At 39.2% G+C, this 24280-nt stretch overlaps 1 protein-coding gene and 1 long non-coding RNA gene across 2 annotated transcripts in view; both read left to right on the top strand.

The window, feature by feature from the left end:
• UST (uronyl 2-sulfotransferase) overlaps positions 1–3921 on the top strand; it is a 142778-nt gene extending 138857 nt beyond the window's left edge. The window contains exon 8 of the mRNA XM_072995538.2: positions 475–3921. Within this exon, the coding sequence (XP_072851639.2) occupies positions 475–761 (287 nt within the window). The 3' untranslated portion in view covers positions 762–3921. The remainder of the gene's footprint in view (positions 1–474) is intronic.
• Positions 3922–7077: 3156 nt separating this feature from the next.
• LOC140705966 (uncharacterized) lies at positions 7078–22735 on the top strand. The gene is made up of 3 exons (XR_012085621.2): positions 7078–17121; positions 18028–18168; positions 19255–22735. It is a non-coding gene; the product is annotated as an uncharacterized LOC140705966 (long non-coding RNA).
• Positions 22736–24280: the final 1545 nt, after the last annotated feature.

The following is a 24280-nucleotide window of genomic DNA, read 5'->3' as shown; positions in this document are numbered from 1 at the left end:
TTTTTTCAATTAACTGTTTTCAAAAATTTAGATTGTATTATTTCCTTTTAACGCAGTTTTATTGACTGTACCCCACCTTGAGATCTGTCAATAAAAGGCAACATAAAAAAAGAAGGAAAATAACATCACATTAATTTTAATACTCTAGAAATGGCAAATCCACAAAAATATCTTTCAGTGTATGTTTCTTTGCTTAAAAGCACATACTGAGAGCTGGCCATTTCTCTATTAAGTGGAGTTATGATAACAGTTGAATTATGGCAGCAAGGTGTCCACAAGATTGCATCTGCAATCTTCTACACATTTTGCTGTTTGCTTGAAGGGCCATGTTCATGGCAGGAGAAAGTAGATGAAGATTAGTAAGAAATTTTCACAAAGTAACATTTAAAAAACTAAAAGAACAAGCACTTTTCAATATCTTGTATTCAGTTTGTAGATGCTGACCAAATTCCCCTTTATGCAAATCTCTTACAGAACACAGGAAACTCGGCAATCTAACTGTGACAGTGAAAAAGACCGTCCCTTCTCCAGAATCCCTACAAATCCTGTACCAGCGCATGAGATACGAATATGAGTTTTACTATTATGTCAAAGAACAGTTTCACCTGCTGAAGCGCAAGTTTGGACTCAGATCTTCAAACACTAACTTTTCTCCTAGACCAGAATTTGTCATTCCTTCTCCTCTGGAAACAGAAGAGCCCATACCGGAAGACGAAGAACAAGATGACGAAAAGTGGTTGGAAGACATCTATAAAAGATGATGCAAGGACTACATTTTCTTCTACCTTGTGTTGCCAGGTTTTTCAGAAACTGTTAAGAAAATTTCTAAAAGAACTGAGTTCATGCACAGCAGCATTTAAAAAGACATATTCTCCAAGTTGAATGGATATAGAGTGAGACACCTGCTAGGAATAGTTTATATGAATAAAATTATTTTTGTTTTCCTTGACCCCATTGTATCCTAGTAGCAAGGACATAGACGTGTCATCTCTTTTCTTCTTACAATTAACATTTTTGTTGTAAAATATTGCTGTATGCCATGCCTACTTGCAAAGTGATGTAGAACAGAGTGTAAGTCATTTGCATTTTTCTCAAAACTTCTTTGCCTCAACTAGTATTTATACCAAATCTATTCTAATCTCAGTGGAGCACCTGAATAGCAGAATGTAGGGAGCTTTGTGTGATGACATGAATAGGGAATGCTGTTGTGCTAATATAGTAAATTGCCACTATACCATCGGATTATGAAAAAAGCACACTACATTTCCCTGTAGGTGTGTCTTGCAAGGGCAGTATTAACAGTACAAGAGGAATGAGAAGTTAAGGCAATGATGTAGTAAATATCTGGGTACTTCAAAGTATAGTGACATTTGAAATGACTGAAAGACAGAAAGGACAATGTGGAATTTGCCATCCCCCTCCCCAAGTTGTTGAAATTGAACTATGGGAAAGCATGGGAGGTTAATTCTTTACCAGAAGAAATTCTTCTGTCTTACTATGTCCATGAATGTTATTAGACAGATGTCTTCAAGGAAAGGAGCAGGAATATTCAAATATATTTAGTAGGAAAAACTATTCTTTTACTGAAGGGAAGAAAATACCTGTAATACTATGAGCAGTTTATGTGATTGATCAAAGGATTTTCTAACGGAAAACAGAAGCATATCACCAATATCTCTCAAATATTTTGGACTAAAGAAAACTCAGATGCCAATTAAGAGAAACAGAAATGCATTCTGTGATTCATTGGAAAAAAAATAAAAGTTTAACTATAGTCTCTTCAGGTGCTATCAGCTCTGCCTTTTTGGTGGCAGATGTTTGACCATAGTATCTAGCCAAGGGCAGGTATTCTGGCATAAAACAAAGTAAAGACTCACTAGTGCCTTCATCAAACTTAGAATGTTAGCCAGAGTACTACAGTCTACAACTAATGTACAATGGGGAATATTATATTACTACTCTTGGGAACAAGGCTTGGATAGGTTTATGTTTTGTTTTTAAATATATCAGAGGTACTGCATCTTGTTTTGATATTTTCTTTCCCACCAACTCTTAGGCAGATTCCCTACTTAGAGCATGTGGGCATCAACTAACACTGCAAACCATCATTATCTGTCGTGTGTTTTTAAACTGTATGAGCAGGATTTGAATACATATTGTTAGATCAACAACATCATAGATGGATTATTTTGTCACTGGCATCCTGATTTTGTGGTTCCAATGCACTACTCAAAGGAACACACAGGAACAGTAAAATAATATTTAACCAAGATGCTGCATTGTATATTTTAAGTGGTTTCTGTGAAATTACATTTAAAGAGTAACAGTTAGTTTACACACTGTGGAATTGTTTTGTTTTGGGAAGCAAATTAATATTCATATTATGGGTATCATTGTTTTAAGTTCAAATTTGTATCTATGTTGCAAGAGTCCTGGGTCACTTAACATGTACACTTTCACTGCAGTTACACTGCTGCTTAAATCTATTTTTATCATTTTATTTAATATTATTCTTTGCCATGAACACTTTGCAATGTTAAAAGCAACAACTGTCAGGTGATTTACTTGCTGGGTTTTAATGTTGTATATTTTTTGTACAAGCAACTTGGCCTCTACTTCCAGGAAGGTACTTCATAAATTTATTTGGCACATAAGCTTTTGAGATTTCTAACACAACAGCCCGTTTATCAGTCATGAGATAGATTTTTATAATTTACTTTAAAGAATTTAGAAGCACATTTTAAGTTTGTTGATCTTTTGACTTATTTATTGTGACTTTTAGCACATTCCAAATTCTAAGTTGCTCAGGAAAGGAGTTCATTTAAATGATCTTATTTTAGTTCTGATGGGTTTTTTTGTTTTGTTTTGCATTTAAGAATGAAAATAACTGTTATAAAGCCTTCAGCCCATGACAGTCTTGTAGGAAACTCCATACTTGTTTGTAAATCTCTGTGAGAGAGAAAAGGTAGGTTCTTAGCATATGTGAAAATAGTAGAGCATATATGTACATTGGGTTAGTTGTAAATGAAAGCAGCCATTGTTTGAATTAAATATTCTTTAACTTATTCATTGACCTATTTGATTTTAAAATATGCAACATTCATTTATATATTTCTAGTCCACTAATATTTCTGTTTAGAACCTGTGCTGTTCTTCAGTAACCATCCATTTCTCTTCCCCCCGCCCCCAGATCCACAGTTTAAATGCTTTCTCCTTTGAATCACCTTTTAAAAGAATGCTGTGTTATACCTTAAAATACTTAAGAGGCACAAAGGCGAACTTCTTTGGGAGTGTGAAAATTGCATGAGAAGTACAGTCTATATTTGGAGCTGTGCTATCATGCCAAAATGCTTTCTTGCTGTTATGGAATAATTTTTAATGCATAGCAGCTACAGCTTAACCCCCTGCATTGCTCTTTACTTCATTAACACAAGATACAGGTAGGGTGATATTTGATGCCCAGGCTCAGTCCTCTGCTTGTCCACAGTCCTCAGACAGCTTAATAAAACTTTATAAACCAAGTGTCCTCACATTAAACACTTTTAATGCTACAGATTCTAAAATCAAATTAATAAATGGTACGTGTGTTTAATTTATTTCAATGTATTCTGAGGAAGTACCATTGCATTGCAGTGATTTAAAATGCACTTGTATCATTGTAAAACCATTAATGTCTTTTCTTTTAAAGGTACATTTGAACATATTAATTTCCTTGAATGTCTTGGTTTTCATCTATCTTTTTGATGAATTCATTTGATAAAGGTCTAATCAGACTCCCAAAACTTCTGAATGAGAGTAGAACAATTCTATTTCTGCCAGAAGAATCTATGCTGAATTGAAATGTTTTGCCTATGGTCAACCAAAAGTACATTTGAAAGCAATTAAATTCTGTGTAAATTAATAAAGACCTGTAATTTGCAAGGATGAATTATGTATTTTGTTCTTTTGAAGGTGTGTGTCCTTCTGTATTGTAATGCTTCTGCAATACTTTAGTGAAATCAGTAGTAACATAAAGATGCAAAGCTGATTTAATTTATGTTCTTAAGTGGCTGATGACATAGGACAGTGGTGAACAGGTTACACAGCTGTTTTTCTACCCTGGAATGCATTGTGGGCTGCACCATCCCGGGGGGGGGGGAGTCTAAACCGGAATTTGCTAGATGTCCACTGTTGTTAGAGAAGGCTGAAAGATTTTGTGGGAAATGGGGGAATTACACCAAATCTGAAGCTCCTGAATACCTCCAGGAGCTGAGGTAGGATGGGGAGATAAAAGGAAAGTAAGGGAAAGGTCCTCAACAAGAGAGGTTCAGAGTGGCCTAACTGGTCCTTTAAAAAATTGAGCCCCAGGTGGGGGCCATGTTTCGGCCTCCCTCTTGCCCACCCTGACAGAAAATGATTAATTTTAAATCCAAAAAGCATCAGAGCAATCATTTACTTTTTAAAAATCTTCCAAATATCTCTAAGTGGGTTTTACTCCTTGCTTAAACTCACAAGAAAAATTTAAGCATGGTACCAAGCCTCATGCACTGAGAACAAGTATTTAATGGGTCATAGATATTAACAGAAGTTGTTTTGTATTTAACAAATTGTTCTCTGGAGTTAAGTCAGGTGAAAGAATTAATACAGACCATTATATTTATGTAAAGAGTACATAAATATGTTGCATGATTCATGTACATGATTGATGCAGCATACATGAAAGCTGTTAGATGACGTGGCATTTAAAGCCTAATTCCACATAGATGGTGTCAGCACAAGCTGAGAAGAAAAAAAATCATTTGTTTGAAATGTGCTGGAAGAGAACTTTGTGGATACCCTTTGCTGCCAGAAAGACCAAAAAAACTGAGTCCTAGATCAAGCCTGAACTACCTCTGGAGGCAAAAATGTTGATCCTGAAGCTGTCCTACTTTTGGCGTTTCACAAGAAGGCAGGAATCTCTGGAAACAACATTGAAGACAGCAGGCAGAGAAGAAGACCAAATACAAGATGGAGTAACTCTTATCCGGGAAGCCACAGGCTTCAGTTTACAAGAGCTCAGCAGCATGGTTGAGGATTTTATAGATCATTTATTCATAGGGTCACTGTAAGTTGAAGGTGATTTGACAGCACATAACAAACAAATACCCAAACAAATAATAAAGATCCAAATGCAAGCCCCAAAATAAGCTTCCTAACCCAGAGTACAGATTTCAAGAACACTGTATACCATTTTTGTACATTGCTCTCAGAGATATCAGCTGCAACTGATATCTTGTACATTGTACATTGCTCTCAGAGATATCAGCTGCAACTAATAATTTTGGAAGTTGTAACATCTATGGGACAAAGCATATAACAAATGAGAAAATCTGTGCTCAGTTTGGTGGGCATCAATGACCCACTGACAAGCAAAATGGCAAGGCTGGAATATTGAAATGCCAGTAAGGTCTGAGATTTTCTATAAGCATTTGCCCTGCAAATCTTGGCAGATCTGGTGACATTATTAAGTGGTGTCCCATCTAGGCATGAGAACGTATGCCATGTAAAAGGATATCTTGTTAGATATGTTGGGTGAGGAAAAAACAATTATTTATTAGATCATTTTTTTTAATTGACATATTTGGGACTATGTTTGAATCTATGGATGTGAGACAGAAGTTTGAACCTTATTGCAATGTTGCAGCAATAGGATCTTTATGATAAACCACACTGGAATTCGGAAACTTTTCAAATTTTGTTTTATAAACATCACAGTGTCAAACAGTATTGTGCATGCCTCTCTAGCACTGATGGATAAGGAATAATTTTCCAGCCAGCACTCTTTCCAAAAGCAGAAACTATTAGAGTTGGGTGAAAATAACTGATGTCTTTTGTTTCCCTAAACCAAAGGGATGTCCAGATTTCCTTATGAAGTGCTTCATTAATGACCATGAGGGTAAGCATTTTCAAATAAATTCCAGGTTTATGTCATCTTTAGATTTTACTTAATGATGTTAACTTTTTGTTACATATAATGAAATTAAAATAAATCCATATACATTTTGACAGGCATGTTATAAATTAATAGTTCTCTCTGCATCTGGTACACTACTATCAGGAGATTGTATCAATATTGCTGAATACTGGAAAGGTGTATACAGAATATTGGAAGAGCGATGATATTTATATTGCTCTATAAAGTTGTGTGTATGATGGAACAAATTCTGTTGTGAAAGTGCAAATACATTGACAAATAATGCAAGAAATTTTCTGGGATTAACTAAATAACTACATTGCAAGAGGATGCTCTTTAAAGCTTCCTGAAACAGAGTCTTAAGCCTCCTCTTAAATGATAGGAGGGAGGGAGGAGGCCTGGTGAACTTACTCTGGGAGCCCATTCCATAAGGTAGGAGCCACAGTCAAGAAGGCACAATTCCTGCCAACTGGAAAGGGGAAGAACCAAGTGTGAGGAACAGAGAATTCAAATGGCTAACAAGGTTAACAAGTGCCAAGGTACTCAAAAATACAGAAGCTTCAGGTGGGCAAGTTGGTTTAGACTTCTGTTACATTTTGAGATCTGCCTCCATAGCTTTTCTCCCCACCTTCCTGAACCATGATTTGCCCTGCTGCCCATTATAAAGACAGAAGCCTTGACTGTAGGACCCTTGATTACATGTTAAGGTTGCTTTATTTTCTCTGGTGCTGGGGCAACTTACAACTTAGAACATAATCATTATTTTTAAACATCTGAATTCAATTTAAATGAAATAGTAACATACTAGAATATTTGTTAAAAATTAAAACTCCATTTAAAAAAACCATGGCAATGATATCATCAAATGATCCAATCTTGCTGCGTTGTACCTGAGTTAGTCCACACACTTACTGAAGACAATTAGAAAAGTTAAGGTTCTTCTTCATGGCCTCTGTGAATGCATACAATTGGGTTTTGACAGTGCCTGCACTGGTCTTCTCAGAATCTTCTAGAGCTTTTATAGAAAAGTAACAAAGTTTAGAGTTGCTCCTATCGCACATGCTCCACCCGCCTCAGCCTTCAATTCCATTTATCTGGCACAATAGCCTGTGCTTAGCAGAGACATAGTCAGTGATGGATAGTGGAGAGGCTGGGTGGGATGTGTGAATTCACAGAGGTCCACTTGAAGAACCATGGTTACAGGTAAGTAACCTGTCTTTCTTCTTCGTGGCCTCTGTGAATGCACACAATTGGGTGACTAGCAGGCTCGCTTACTGGAAGGAGGGCCGTCTCATACCAATTGAGACTCAGAAAGGCAGCAATGAATGAACTATGATCATCAAGTGTAAAGATGTGTCACTGGAGACCAAGACCAAGATTCTCCACATATTATATTTCCAATCACCATGCATGAGTGTGAAAGCTGGACAGTTCAGAGAACTGACAGGAAAATAATAATTTGTTTGAAATGTGGTGCTTGAGGAGAGCTTTGCACATAACCTAGACCAGTGGTGACAAACCTTTTTCGGCCTGAGTGTCCAAACTGAAGAGAGAGAGAGAGAGAAAAAATGGGAGTGGCAGCAGAAGGGGGCACAGAGGTGCCTCGAGACCCCAATCTGGATCCACCACCAGCACCAGCTGCTCTGGATCCTGGCCCACCACCCGTGGGCCAGGTGGTGGGCCAGGATTAAGGCTTCAATTTTGCAAGAACTCAACCGGACTGTTGAGAATAGGACATTTTGGAGATTGCTCATTAATGGTGTTGTTATAAATCAAGGCTAACTTCACTGCACATAACAACAGAGCATTGACTATGTTTGACCTTCAGTACAAGGTATGTTGTTGTTAGTTTGGTAGGGGACAGGGTAGAGAAATGTTAACATAATGTTTTCCATATGAAGTTGTATCCTCCCTAAAAGGGAGAATGGTATAAAACCACTAAATCCACAGTCCGAAAGCACCAAACTCCATCACTGATCATGGGAGCCAGAAAGCACAGAAGTCCTGCAATTTGTGGAGTGTGGGAGGCAAACTAGGTTGCATCAGTACAACTGGCTCCTTCCTGATTCCCAGAACATCCGCTTCAAAAACAAAAGTCCTATTAAGGGCTGTAAGACCACAACACAAACCCTGGAATATCAATTTGCCTGTTGCCTCTTTTGGCATTCAGGCAGATGGTGCATCCCAGGTGTGTGACATAAAGGCCATATAATGCCCACTCTCTTCAATCTACAGCCTTCTATTGGTTTCACTGTTATGTTATGTAAGTCCACGTTTGTTTGTTTTTCTTCCAATGTCATTTTGCATTTCCCTCTGTATGTTTGCTATGACTGGTGAAATTCTGGCATCCCTGTGCTTTTAAAATCATGTCAAGATCCATAAAGTCATCTTGCTCATTCACTTTTTCCAGAAGAAAGACTCCTCTGTATATGCCCATTCCCACCTTAGAAGGCAATCAACTCAGACTTTAAGAGCCTGAAATTTCACTCTATGAAAATTCCTTCCAAGAGTTCAGGAGAAGTGTCTGTTTATATTACCCCCATGGTGTTCCAGCATCCTGTTTAGAGGGGGAAAATAATCCATAATGTAGGTCACAAAAGCTTTAATTGTTAGAGAATAACCATTGGTTTCAGCACAATTCCTGCTTCATTTTTATTTTGCCTTTTTCTATTAACATTTTACCTCCAAAACTGAATGGAACAGACACGACGTTCAGCACAGTAGAAGCTCGTGTTCGACCAAATATTTTCAGTCAACTGTCAGACTTCTCAGAGCTTTTTGTTCAGCGTTGGGAGTGTATATTAGAAATACAAAATGAAACTACATTATTTCTGGTTCCTTGTACAGAGCACTGTTTCCAGAGAATCTGATCAATGTGAACTCCTCCTGCACTTCAAAATATTTTTCCTTGTTAACAATTCCCTCCAGCAGCAGAGTAATATTACACAATTTGGTTGCAATGACTTCTTTTTCATTTTACCGAGCAAACCACCTCAAATTAAATTTTGCTAATGGAAGGAAAGTTGCTTTTCTTCACCTCTGTTCTCTGCCCCAAGAAAGGTACAGTTCCAACTCATACTTTATTTTATATGGACGGATCAAATGGCTACTTTTTTATTCAGTATGCAGTCTTAATTTTAAGAACGAGTCTCAATGCAGGCCTTGGAGGTTTTAAAATTTTGTTGTTATAAATGAGCAATCTCCAAAATGTCCTGTCCTCAACTGTCCTGCTCAGCTCTTGTAAATTCAAGCCTGTCGCTTCCTTTAGAGAGTCAGCCCATCTCATATTTGGCCTTCCTCTTTTCCTGTTGCCTTCAACTTTTAAATCCAGATGAGGGAGAGCAAAAATGATGGATGGACTCCTGTCATGCTCTTCCTTTTTTCTAGTCAACTCCTGCTGGCAATCTGACATTTGGTAGAAGTTAGCCACAATCACAATGAAGAAGGACAGCAACCAAGAAAATTAAGCAAAGCTGTGGTGCTCAGTTTTTCTGGCTTCTGTTTCTTTATTCCCCAGCGCATGCATACCCCCCCCCCCATTTGTTGTGATCAGGACCTCCTTTAATCCATCCTAACTCAGAGTTGCTGCCCTGTAGCTTGTCCTGCTGGCCAAGGGACCCCTCTGGTCTGAGAAGAGAGATAATTACAGAGTGGGTAAAAGGCCTAGTTGGGCAAGGTGCATATTAAGTACATTAACTCATGTCAAAAATCTGCTGGATGTTGCCTTTTTGTTATGGGAAACTGCATCTCAATTTTAAATCTCTGTGTGCTTCTGCATACGCTAGAGGGAGCCCTGATCACAACAATAACTGAAAACGTACTTCAGAATTGGAGGTTTGAGAAATCCATTGGATCTGGGTTTTTGTTTTGGTTCTGCCTGAGCTATCCCTCGTTGATAGAACATAGAAAAGCATCAATTTCCAGGTATGCAATCCGTTCTGTGAAAAAAAAACATGTTTGTAACGTGGGGAGTGGGATGCTATGAATTTCTGTGAAGTGCACAAACACACTTTAATGAAAGAGATCCCAAATCTGCATGGAACCAGCTTGGAACAGATTTGCAGGTGGAACAAACCCATAGAAACCCATGTGACAGATCTATCCATTCTTGGTGCAAAAATTCTGAAATAATCAGTCATGATGTGTCTTTATAGCTACTCAGAAGGCTTTGATTATGACAGTGCTATAGACATTTAATATGACTCATTTTGAGTTGCTGTGACAGATAGTTGTGCCACTTAAATTTGGTTTCTTTAAATTTCTAGCTTGACCTTTCCTGTAGGTTCTGGGCTGGAGCAACAAAGGTTTAAAATACACTCTGCTTATTTAAATTTCCCACTGTGTTCTTTCTCAGCCACAAAAGGATTGTTTGAGCATTACTATGCTTCATCAAGCATTGTATGTAAGTTAATGACTACAATTATTGTCCATGTTTTTGCCCAACTCAAGTCAGGAGAGAAGAGTGTGTATCTGTGTTTTAAATTTAAAGGAAAGAGGTAGGAGCTGGGAAAATCCTGAGAAAGGGGAGCAGACAAAACAAATCAGCAGGGATTAATTGTTTCTGAAAAAAAAATCATAGGAACAATGTATTTTACTGGAAGAGGCAAGAATGGAAAAAGTGTCTTGATGAGTATGTATGTAATGTTACACTACAGTTTATTTTTAAAGAGACACAGCCAGGGAAACTAGAAAAGAATGTGTAAAACCCCTTCATAGTAAAGTTCAGACTGCTGGCTGACTCAACTGAAAAAATGTTTGGAAAAAAAAAGATTCTTTTTAATGGCAAGATGCCTTTACAATTATTTTGGAAATACACTTACTGTAGGCACCATCTCTGGAAGGAAAGCCCTCAAAGCAGATGATGAAACTCATGGTTTATAATGTGTGCAGTTTCATTTATCAGGGAACTGCCCTTGGGTGCTTGCATTTTTAAAGTACCAATTTAGTTTGTGCAGAGAACACGATATATTCTGTGGACAGATTGTTTTAAAAACCCTGCTTTTAATTCAAGGCAGTGTGCAAGTTTCATACAGCCCAGATTTCTTAGAACTTGATCAGATAGGCTTTTCCCCCACTGTTTGCTTTGCTATGGGGATGGTTTGGTTTGCTCTTTTTCCTAGCATTCACATAACATCATCAATCACTGGGGTGAACCAAACCATCCCCATAGTGGAGGCCAAACTTTTTTTGGTGTGGATAGGATCACTCTGCTTTAGTCTGCTCCCAGCAAGTGTGATTGCTGGAAACAAATCAAAAGCAAGCCTTCCTGATTGTCAAGGCTTCTCTCATTCTGAATTTCCAATATTGTGAAGTGGCTTAATAATAGCCACTTAACACCCATTTCAGGATATTGACAAATTGAACTTGGTGGAGGGCAGGAGAAGTGATTTAAAAAAAAAGATTCAAATGCTGTATCACTGATGTGCTGCATCACTTTTAAAAAAGAAATAAAATTTTCTTTGATTTATCTTAAAGGATCAGTCAGGAAACTGCTCGCAGCTTAATCTAAGGATGCAGATGTGGGCAGTTTCTTGGCTGGCCCTTCAGAGAAATGAAAGAAAATATTTTTCTTTTCTTTTTAAGTGATGCATTGCCTTAGTGATAGTTGACCGAGCCTTTTTTTAAATGGTTATTTCACTTTCCCTGTGCCGCTGCTAAGGAGCAGAGGAAGTGTTCCATTTGCCAATATCTTGAAGTGGTTCACTTATTGAGCCACTTCACAATATCAAAGGGAACTGGACCAAATAGGGACATTTGAGGTCTGATGTGCCACCAAATGGCACATCACACCTCCAAACAACCTTATTTAGTCTGCACCTGCCTCCACCAAAACAGCAAGTGGTCTTGGTTTATTTTTCAGCTACTGTTATAAAAAACTTATGTTTGTTTATATTTATTTGCTTGTCCCTCCAGAAGCTTTATACACAGAAGCTATCTTATGAACTGTTCTTATGAACATATGTTTATTTGAAGCATTTCATCCAGCTCACTTTCACTTCCCTCCCAGGTTTAAGGCCTGACAAGGCTGTCTTGGTTGAATGACTCTAAAACTGTTGAGCTCCCTAAAGGACAAGTCACATGACCACAAAAGGCATGACCAGTTGCTGTTTTCCCCTTCTTCCAATCTAGATTCCCTCTCTTTGATGACAAATGTTTGAATGTAATAATAGTCAAATGTTTCTTGATTTGTAATACTCTACCCAAGTGCTACTCGGGTCCATGGAATATAGTTTTATCCTCAGCTAAGTGAGGTCTAAACTCACACATCCTCCCTTTTCCTCTCTCAGCTGAGCGTCCATTAATGCATTATCTGCCCAAAAAACAAATCTTAAATAAACATGGTTGATTGATTCGACAGCAACCACAATGTCATTGTCATCACTGCCAGAAGCCCCTTTTACCCTGAACCAAAATGCAATGTGGACTGGCAGTTTGTTCACGAATCACCCTCAATGCTGGAATGCCTAAAGTCATTTTTGGTATGAAGGTGGGTACCACCAGTAATGATACGATCAACCACTCAACCCTGTGACTTTTCAACCTTTGGCTCTTTTGTGGCAACAGGGGAGAATAAATGCAGGAATAACTGCCACAATGCTGCATTCTTTATGGATTACCAGGTAAATCCCTTCCAGCTGCTTTCTACACCTGCAGTGATTTAAGATTGTTGTGGCTAACTACAGAAAGGTGCAGGGATGGGGAGGTAGGGTGATGACAAGAGGAAGTCCTATCAGTTTGTTGAAGTTTTCTGTTCGCAAAAGCTGTGCTTCCAGCTGGCAATAGCTAATTCCTCTTTGATTTTCAAGTGATAACATAAGATTGTCAACAGCCCCATCAGGCAACCCAAACACACTGAAGTATTCTCAATGGCAGCTTCTGGTGAAGGATACAATACAGTTGGTGGGAACAACTACATTTTGAGGGGATTCACTAATGCAGCCCGAACTTACAGGCAAAGCTCTCCTAGCAGCAACTAAGGAAAGAGAAGAGGTTTATCCATTGAGGTTCACCCTTCTCAGCTAGACACAGAGGCCTGTGGTACATGCATGGTGGTAATTACATTGTCTATAGCTGAGTTATGTGAAGAATATTAGGTTACTCCAGACATCAAACTCCAGTTTTTCTTTGAAATTTTGCATTATTTTAAGTGAGACATGTGGATGCACAAGACTAATTCAACATGGAATCAGTGGGCAGCTGGCTTTGGTAAGGAACCGTTCAAGCTTGTTCTGCTACCTAGCCATGTGGAATGTACAGTATTTCCTGGAAATCAAATATGGAGTTTGCAGGTTGTTAGTTTACAGAAGGAGGGGAGTCTTTTTTTAAAAATTGAGTTGGCATCAAAACTCTTAGCCTGGAACACTGTTAGCTCTTTGGGCTCCTAAGATATCTGCTCGTTCAGTCTTGCAGATAATCCTCCAATATGAGTATGGATTACTGCTCTCCAAACATCTCCCCTGTCAGGTATTACTTCCATATGTTTCTAGAGTGTCCTGGCTCCTATAAAAGACCAGCAAATATAAAAAGGTAAAACAGAGAATATTACAGTCTAATTAGCAATTCCTTCCTAAACTCAAATGTGTAGGGGAAAATTCCAGATTTTAATAAAATAATTTCTATAGAAACCCATACTGCTGTCTCTAATGAAGAAAAACAGTTGTGTGATACAAAGGAGGTAAAGGTAAAGGTTCCCCTTGACAATGTTTTGTCCAGTCGTGTTCGACTCTAGGGGGCAGTGCTCATCCCCGTTTCCAAGCCATAGAGCCAGTGTTTTGTCTGAAGACAATCTTCCGTGGTCACATGGCCAGTGCGACTTAGACACGGAACGCTGTTACCTTCCCACCGAGGTGGTCCCTATTGATTTACTCACATTTGCATGGTTTCAAACCGCTAGATTGGCGGGCGCTGGGACAAGCGATGGGAGATCACTCCGTTGCGTGGATTCGATCTTACAACTGCTGGTCTTCTGACCCTGCAGCACAGGCTTCTGCGGTTTAACCCGCAGCGCCACCACGTCCCAGATACAAAGCAGAATGGGAGCCAATACACACAATCCGATTGATTGTGCTTATTTATTGGAGTGTGTGAGACTGAAGGAAGAGCATAGTGTCTGCATGAACAAAGATGGGGGAATGTCAGTAGAGTAACAAGTCCAGTGCAGAGAGCTTGCACAACTGCACACGTTTTTAGTTCATGGTCACAGAAACAGGCACAGCAGAGACCACAAAGATCCCTGGAGAAGATCTCCAGTCTAGCCTGTGTTTTTCATATCTACTCATTCTGGTGCAAATGTAATGTTATTTTAGGATTTGCATACATGGGCTTATTTGGAGAAAAAGTCCCAGTTTACATCAAGCATGGTTTGTCTTTTGTACTATATCCAATGCTTGTCTTGGCCCTAACAGTGGTACATGTGGGAAGCTAGGGTGGAAAGAAGGATGAAGAACACGGGTGTATATTTCACGTTTCCTAGGTGCAAAAAAAGAAGATTTCTAGTGCTCCCAGTAGTGAAGTGGATGGGATTCAAGGGAGACTCCAGGAGTCTCATTTTCCCATAGCAGCACAGTAACAGCTGCTGAGGTACCAGAGAACTTGATGGGTCCTCCTTGTTCTGGAAAGTGAATGGGGTGATAACAAGACTTTCAAGTTTCCTTTTGGTGATAGGTTAGCATAGGGAATATCAATATGAAGAAAATAATAAAGCTCAGTTTGGCTACTCCTTTTTCCTTCCATTGATGAAGACGGTTCTAGCAACACAGTTCCCCCCAAGATTGTTAGCCCCCAAGATGACAGGCAGTCCCTGCTCCATTTTATGGCTAGATAAATCCATAATACATTTTAAAGAAAGGTTCATATAATTCCTGCAGAAACTGGTGATTATTTCCATTGATGCAGATTACTTTTCAAAAGAACTACGAAGTCATGAAGACTGATTCTGTCAGTAGTGATTAACTGTAACTGAACATCTGAAACATTGTCGTCAGTGACCATGGATCCCTGCCAGGGCAGGTTAACCTGATCAATTCCCTGTTGCTCTATGATGTGTGCTTTTTATTCAGGTGGGATTTCGTCTACTGAGGATGTGACTATGTGGCAGGAAAAATGAGAGTTGATTTGCTGTGTCTTGCGCCCCTGGAAATTGGGTTTCCCTGGTCAATTTGCTACAGCCATCCAGATGACAATTTGCAGGAGTCAGCAAGGGCAGAGGCTCAGTTTATGTGAATTTCCAAGAACATGAGGTGTTTTAACAAGGGGCTGATAATGCTGGTTAACAATTTCAACCTCTCCCTTAAATTGATCTCCTAAGTGGTCTAGTGAATGTTCCAGCCCTGAGGTGAAACCTTTAAAAAAATAACGAAAGAAATGGATTGAGGATTGAAGAGAAGGGGCTCTGAGGAGAACTGACATGAGGGGAACTGACATCCCTGTAGGGGTTAAAATAAAATCCACAATGGGCTTCCCTCTATTTGGCTTTACATCATGTAGTCATCAGGCTTCAGTTTAAGTTCATCAGTGCCAATCTGAGACAAATGTTGGGGTAAATGACCATTGTAGTCATCCCCTCACTGTTTGCTTAGGATAAGGCTTTGAATTAATGGATTTTGTACAATTTTATTTACTCATATTTAAATTGCTTTTAATTCAACTGTGTTTAATAAAGTGATACACATTTCTTTTTCAGCAGTATACTTTTTAATGTTCGTATATTTTTAGTTAATCATGTGAATCGCCTAAAGATTCAGTTTTGGAAGAAAGATAGACCAGGATATAAATCAAATAAAAATACTATTTATGTATTTTTATATGTCACTTCAGCTCCAGTAAGCTCAAGGTCACACACATAGCTGTCTTCCTCCCTGCTTCATCCTCACCACAACCATATAAAGTGAGCCAGGCTAAGAAAGGATGGCTGGGCTAAGTTCACCCAACACATTTCATGATCAAGTAGAGATTTGAACCCAGGTTCCCAGCATCCTTGTCCAACAGCCTAACCACAGTGCTAAACTCATTTTCATAAACACTCTTAATTATTTAGCAGTATGTATATTTCATAAACCAGCAATGAAGGAAAGTTCTATGCTGGAGAAGCTGGTTGCTCCTTTTTGTAGTTTGCTTTATGATGCAGATATTATTACAAATTCTTTTATATGGAAGACACATTCATATACAGGTTTATTTGGATGTTAAATGCAGTCTGCAGCTCAACAACCACTTCATACTTCTGTTTATATGCTAGGAAAGAATAATGGATAGCACAACATTATTTCGGAACCTTTTGCATATTCCTTAAAAACTCAGGCGGTTAGGATTTCTAGCTACATTATAAGGATAGACTTACAACTTGTTTCTCCATATGATGTCTTGAGGCCCTCAAAAACCAATGGTATCTACTGTTCCTCTTCAGTGACAAAGCAGAAAGAATTTCCAAATGTGGTGCAGGGACCTTGGAGTTACCCTTCTTTGTTCTAGAAGGCAAGATATGTGAAGTAAATTATATCTGGAATTACAATTTAATTCTGTGGTCTTCCTGTATCATAATAAAGACAATGGAACCCAGATACTAAAAAATAAATAAAGGGGAGTGGGTGCATGAAGGAACATAGAATATAAAATAAATTCAGATTGGGATCAATGTGCTATAAGAGAATATGGTTTTCAGCTTTATTTGTAAAGGGATAAAGATAAGGCACAAATGTTTGCCGAGTCAAAACCAAAGAAATAAACTTCCTAACCTATTCACTGTAATCTTCTGTTCTGAGTCTGTGGTTTAAAAGAATGAGTTCTTCTGTTTACAGCATCAGGTTAACTCATAGCAAAGGAGGGGCCTCTGATTTGCCTTATTCATCCCTTTTGCTTTCTGCCATTAGTAATTTAATGTGTATCTTCTGTCCCTGCAGAAGAAAGAAAGAAAGAAAGAAAGAAAGAAAGAAAGAAAGAAAGAAAGAAAGAAAGAAAGAAAGAAAGAAAGAAAGAAAGAAAGAAAGAAAGAAAGAAAGAAAGATTAATGGGAAGAGAAAATCCAGACTGAGTCTGAACTATCTGTGGAATTTGGGACTGATAGTGGCTCCAAGTTCTACTGTATTTACAGTTTTCAGCAGCTTTAAGGAATGTTGAATATGGGGAAGAGATTGGAGCTATCTTAACAAGAATGTTCATGGATGATACAAAACTTCAGCAGCTTTACCAGAGTAAAGTAAACTTTCTGCTTACTAAAATTTCCTAGCCATTCTCGAAGATTGTGAGAGTTACAATCCCAGAAAGTAACTTCTCCAAGCTCTGTTATGAAGAAAATACAACCACATTGGCCTACTCTAATTTAATGAGATAAAAAAGCAAGGATCGAGCAAAGATATTTATATAGTAACTAAGTAAAGAGGTAGAGTCTTATCTGATTGACCAAACATTACGCATTGTGGTCTCATAGTGTCTTTGGTCTTACAGAAGGAAATGTCCATCAGGATGTGATGGACATGGCATTGTCAGCATGAAGTATTTAGTTCTCATGCAGTAGGCTAAGAGCCACAGCTATACAAATGGGGCACTCTTTTTTACTCACTTGTAAGGAGAGAGCCGAGAATATGTTTACTCTCCTGTTCTCTTTACCATTCTGTTCTAGAAATGGGCACGAATCAGAAAAATGGTGATTCATTACTCGTCAGGGTCAATGAATTATGAATTTATGATTTTTTTTCTGATGAATCGATGAATCAATTTGTCAATTCATTTTTTTTCTTTAAATTCCTATAAAATGGTTCCCCAAGCACCTAGGGACACCAGATTCACAGGGAAGCCTCTCCTGATTCCCCTCTAAAAGCCCTGCAAGTTTGGTAAAGTTTGGGCTTTGGACATCTGAGGTATACACTCACAAGCCCCCCCCCCCTCGGGAAAGTTCCTTCCAGACATGGGAAGCTTCTCTGTCATTTTGAAGACTCTAGGTGCTTGAGGGGGGAAATAATTGATTCATGATTCATCCCTCACTGCTGGCTGTTTGTTAATTTGTACAAATAAGAATTGACAAATTAGCTATATTTGAACAAATTTGGTTATTCATTTTTAATTCATGCCCATCTATATTATGTTTGATATATTTGCAGGCAATTAAAGTTAGGAAAATAAGTCATTTTATAGCCTCATGCTTAATGGTGCAGCATATAAAATGGAGAAGCTGTCATTTTGCAAGACCCAAACTCCATTTGGGAACCAGCAGTGCAAGGAAAACAGCCATTCCTAACCTGGTATGTACATTTGCTCAATTTCCTGTCTGAATTCTGTCTGTCATTCTTAGGAAGAAAATTTATGTATTCTGTCTAGTCTGTTTTTCTCTCTTGGGATTCTATATTTAAATGTTCATGCATTTTGTTAGCTTGTGGAGGTGTAGTTATACTTAGTTCTGATATATGACAGTCAGTGTCAGCCTCTATTTGGCTCATTTCCCTGGCTGCATAAGGGTATGATCTTATCATGAAGATGTAATGGCAGTTTTCAAAGGTAGTGCCAGTAGCATACTTTCTGCCCTTCATTATCCTACAGTCTCTCTCCCCCACCACCACTTTAACTGCTGGCTACATAGAGAACTCTGCAGTGTCTTTTAGTTCATAATGCTTAAGAGGGAAAGGCTGCTATCTGGTCAATCAGATCACTGCTCAGCGGCGCATATGGTTTTACAGTGGCAACCTGTGCATGTTACACTGTACTTACTGGCCCAGTACTCCAGCAAGAGAAATCTGCCTTACTTCAGCTTTTGCAAGATCAGGCACATGCTCCTCAGCCCTTAATGTCTGGACCCAGCTGCTGATGCTAGGCCTAGAATGGACTTCCTCCTCCATGAATCATGAGAAAAGAGGTGATGTGCAACATACGCCTTGGTGTGGTATACGTTGTCCGCTTTCAGGGTTTGTCCATTTCCAGAAGTTGTTCAATTGCAACTGCCATCATCTGTGACAGAAGGAAGATAGAGTTGCACTTCAGCAACAGCTAGAGGTTAACATGTTGCCCACCCAGTAAAAGCTAAGGCAACTTGTGGATTCAGCCCCTGAAATTTGGGATTGTCTGCACAGTACACTTCTCCCTGAAATAGCAGGCCAAAACCAAAAGAAAAAGAAAAAAAAATAACGTAGACAAAAACAGTGTGGCAACTTGAAATATAATCAACTGCTATATTTTAATTTGAGCTTTTGCGGACAAGTCTTTCTCAGACATAGGAATTCTCCTTAAAAGAGTCACATCCACAGTTCTTGTTTGAGGAAAGTTAGAAGGCTGCTGTTAGAGCAAAAGGTTAAGAGACCAAAAGGATAACAGGGCTCCTAATTCTAACTCTGCAGGGAGCCACGTCACATGGCTCAACTCTCAAGAAGAAAGGCCAGATGTTTCTTCTGTCCTCTCCCACAAAGGGCCAAGAGAAAAATACGAGAAGGAAGTGACATCAGTAACTCTCACAATATTAGGCTAAGCCGAAGGAAGGTCAGAGCAGTTGAAGGGCAGTCAAGGAACCTGCCCTTCTGTCTTCTCTGTCTCTCTGCTCCTTCCCATGCAAAAGCATGCCTATTCTTCCATTTGAGCTGAGGAGCACCAGTCACCTCCAACAGTACTTCACTCAGCAGCTACAAAGAGATATCTACTGGTTGTCATAACAACTGCACTGCCACACTGCAGGTACTCACCACCCATTCCAAAGTAGCATCAGACTTCCTTGCCTTTTGTCTGAGTCCACTTCCAGCCCCTCACACAGAAGTGTTGCTGTTGCAATGGAAAATACTTAAGTGACTGGGAGATCCTGGGTTGATAAAGAAACTTTTTTTGGACTCTGATAGAGAAGCTCCCCAGCAGATGTCCCTCATTTATGGGCCACAAAAACTTGGAGCTAGCTTCACTACTGTGTGCTAATGTTTTGAGCTAAATATACAGAAAATCCGAACTAAGTTCTGGCAGCATTAATAGCCATGTAGTAACAAATGACCACAAAATGCTGTCAAAGAACATATTTGGGGAGTTGTGTGATGGAAAATAGCTATCCTCTGCCACAAAGAAGAAGAAAAAATAGACCATAGTTCTCTGAAGTAGCTCCTTCTGAATAAAATTGCTATTTTATTAGTAAGATGTCTGCAGAAGACCAGCTGGAATAGCAATTTAATTTGTGTCTTCAAATACTCTATTATATTTTAATTAATGTTGCAAGTTCTCTATTGTAGGGAAGCACTTAAGGCATTTAGGAGAACTAAACACACACACACACACACACACACACATCTACACATACACACAGATCTGGGTAGTGGTAGCTAATATCTATTGAATAATTAAGGAAAAGCGCTTTGCACACAGCTCTATTGTACAAAAACCTCCCTTCCTTCACTTTCTTCATTCTTTCCCTTCCCCCCCACCTTTTTGAAAAAAATATTTCTCCATCAAGCTCTTTTTCATGTTTTCTAAGTCGCACTGGGAGGAGCTTCTAAATTCTGGGCAGTTTGTAGAGCAGGGTCTGTCAAAAGAAAAACAGAGACATAAACCAGGATTTTAACCTGAGGCTTAAAAGAGAGGTGGGGGTTGGGACAAGTGGAAATAGGGGGGGGGGGATTGTGCAGTACAAAATGTTTCTTTGCCCATTCAACAACAACTGAGATGTTTGGTCTAAGTTTATGAAGAATCAGTATTGTATGTGTTGACATGGGCAGCGGTGGGTGAGGGAAAATACTTTTTTAGAATACAACACTCGTAATACCTTCTCGGTATATCCAGTCTTCGTGCTGGCTGGAGCATGTGAGAAAATATAGTTTTTCAAAGTACCTAACTTCTGTCTGTGGTCAGAGCATAGGTTGTGGGACATGTGGACAGTCATAGACCAGGGCTTCTAGTATCTACTGTGTCCATTGGTCAGGGTGGTCAAGACTGATGGGAGCTGGCGTCTGAGGAAAAACTGGAACACTTTTTATTTATTTATTTATTTATTTATTTATTTATTTATTTATTTATTTATTTATTTATTTATTTGATTTTTACCCCGCCCCTCTAGACCATGTCTACTCGGGGCGGCTTACAAAATAAAACAAAACAGTATAAAAATATATAAAATCATAAAATTACATAATTTTTTTTGGCTGATGTTTGCCTTTGGATCAGGGTAAAGATAGCTGTAAGATTCTGCACTGCAGTCCAGAGGTAGCTTTTCCATGATCTTGGTCAGGAGCAAGGAACTTATGGTGATCCAAATTTTATTGGAGTGTGACTTCCATCAGTCCTAATCTGTGTAGCTAATGGTGAGGCTTCATGGGAGCATGGTGGCCTCATCCTTGATAGAGACGGACCACAATTTATTCTCAACAGTAAACAGTAAATTATTTTTGTTCACGCACTCCACAGCCTCCTCTTCAATAGACAATAACATCCATGGTTTACTGCCTTTATCATCCAATGATGTCTTCTAATATCTCATATCTATGTGAATAAATTCCTACCTGTGACAAAAGCTGGATTTGGGTTAATGAAAAGGAGCAGAAAATTGGAAACCTGTGGACCTGTAGCTTATGTTGGGGTCTAGGTTGTTGGATAAATGAAAAATGAAAAGTATTCCCTTTCCTGATGAAAGAACTGCCTACCAAAGGAAATTGGGAGAGCTCTCCTCCCTCTTAAAGTTTCCAAGGACAGCCAAAACCATATTATTCCATATGGTCTTTGATCCTCAAAACATGTTTTAAAATTAACCTTTAAAATAATTTCCAAACTGTTTTAAAATAATGTTTCCATTTATTGTGCATATCTTGGAAACCCTGATGAGCAGAACAATACTCAGAAAATATGTGCTTTTAATCAACAAGCAAACAATACATTCCATTTCTTCCCAATCACTTCCCATGCTGTTTGGCACTGACAGAAAATTGCAGCCCAACAACATCTGGAAGGCTACAGGTGTCCACTTCTGCTATGGGGTGTTTTGTGACTTCTCATCACTGCACAATCACGTGATGATGTGGCCATGTGGTGGCAAACAAACACATTCAAATCTACTGTGTGAGAGAACATGGTCAGAATAACAGTGAACATTCTGATCGGTGTGAGTCTATACATGCCTTTTAGGAACACCCAGGATGCTACTACAGTGGTGGGTTTCCCCTAAAACCCACACATATATCTGTGTTTCTACACACTTCCATCTAGCCATATGAATGAGAACCTTCTGTAAGCTGACTTACCACATTGTTCTCAAGCTTCAGGCCCAGATGTGTTTGGACTACAACTTTCAGAAGCCCTAGTGAGCACAGCCAATGGTCAGAGCTTCTGAGAGTTGTAGTCCAACAACATCTAGTTGCTGGAGAACCACTACTCTTTAAAAGTATGCTTTAAGCAGGTGGGTGCATCTGTAGCTACTAATAGGGCAGTGTTAGTGCAATTTAGTTCAGTAGCAGCAATCCCAAGTATGGGAGGACACCTCAAAGAGAACATGCCACAGAATTCTGCGTTTCCCAAACTAATAAAAGAACACCTCCCTCTTTCAGCCTTATTTTCACAAAAAACTGTTGATCATCTGCTTGACCGCACTTCTTTTTCAAAAATACATACGTAAGTACATAGGCACATACTTGTACAATCTAGCACTTGACTCTCTCCATACAATGGTATGGCATAATTCTTTTTTTTTTTTTTTGAGAAAAGTACCAGTTTTCTTTGGAAAAGAAAATGTAAGCAATTGAAGTTTTATTTGTGATTGGATAAGTATTACAGCAGAATCTGTTTACTTTTTATCATTCTGTGTATATGGTATGTATTGCATGAATTTTTGTATTAGTTATTAAAACATGTGAATGAAGATTTCCAGCTATAATGTCTTGTAGTGATAAAGTGGAGGGCCCAGGAAAAGATGCACTCAAGAGGGCTCATCAGTTAGCAGTGTTTGCACTTCTCCTCTGTTGCTGATGTTGTTGCCTATTTGCTTTCCCTTTTTTAAGGCCCTAACCCACTATCATCTAGAGCAGTGGTTCCCAAGCTTGGGTAACCCAGGCGTTCTTGGACTGTAATTCCCAGAAGCCTTCACCACCAGCTATGCTGGCCAAGGTTTTTAGGAGTTGTAGTCCAAGAACACTGGGGTTTCTGAAGCTTGGGAACCTAGATGAGCAAATTCATACATCACACTTCACTTTTCTACTACAGTATGCATCTGTTTCTTATTAGTATGTAACCTCAAGCTGACAGACTATATCAACTATCATCAGTAAATGTGAAGATTTTTTTAAAAAGTCTCAATAAATACAGGGACATTTGCGAGCTGTAACACCTGCTTGTATTCAGCACATGGCACAGAATGCAAAAGCCGCCATCTATACTAGAGTAGTGTTTCCCAACCATGGATAACCCAGATATTCTTGCACTGCACCTCTCACAAGCCTTCACCACCAGCTGTGCTGGCTGAGGTTTCTGGGAGTTGTAGTCCAAGAACACCTGGGTTACCCAAGCTTGGGAACCACTGATCTAGAACATAGAGACAATCAAAGGCAGCTCTGCCATTAGCCAGGTTGAGGTGGTATAACCACCAACTCACACATCCACCATTGCCAAAGCTGTCTGCTGGCTGCCAGCCTCATTTTTGTAATTGTTAATGGCCTCCGTTCTTCTAATTGCTGCCTTCATAACTTGGCCATTTCTCAATTGGCTGCGTAACGAATGCCTGGCTCCAAGAGTTCTCAGGCTGTAATGTCTTGTGGTGTGATAAGGATGGGAGATGGGTGACCAAAAGAAAATGTCACCTGGGCCCTGAAGGAACTAAGACTATATATATATATATTTCTGTAAGCCCTCCTCACAATGCCTCATGAATGCCTTAACTAGTAAATATGAAATAGCTACACTAGGCAGATGGGCAGGTGGTAATTAGAAGAAGAAGAAGAGGAAGAAGAGGAAGAAGAGGAAGAGGAAGAGGAAGAGGAAGAAGAAAAGAGCTGGGAGATGCCTCCAACACTACCGTTCTCCTCCTCCCTCTGAGTGTTATTGACTAAGTGTAGGGCATGGGCAATACTTTTCCTCCTGATGGTGCTGAGGACAAAGCAAATGTAGGGTCCTCAGTCTCCTCACTACTATCACTCTAGCTTGCACAGAGGAGAATCCCTCAGCTAGCTTGGTTAGATAATCCAGAGGGCAACAGCAAGACAAGGATGAAGAGTCCCTGAGCAACACTCTCCCTCAGCTGTAACACAGGCATATAGCCAATAGGGCCAATTCCTGAAATGCTACTTAATTTGAAGGTTGCATTTCCAGGCTATTGCCTTTTAAAGAGTCAAATTATATCTTCAACAAAAGCCAGTGCTAAAACGTTTCCTGGACTGTAAACTCGGCCTGCTCTTCAAATATGTGTGTGGAGGA

Source organism: Pogona vitticeps, chromosome 1 (genome assembly GCF_051106095.1).
Source record: "Pogona vitticeps strain Pit_001003342236 chromosome 1, PviZW2.1, whole genome shotgun sequence".
Classification (NCBI taxonomy): domain Eukaryota; kingdom Metazoa; phylum Chordata; class Lepidosauria; order Squamata; family Agamidae; genus Pogona; species Pogona vitticeps.
Note: the sequence above shows the minus strand (reverse complement) of the source record. Positions and strands in the feature narration are given on the sequence as shown.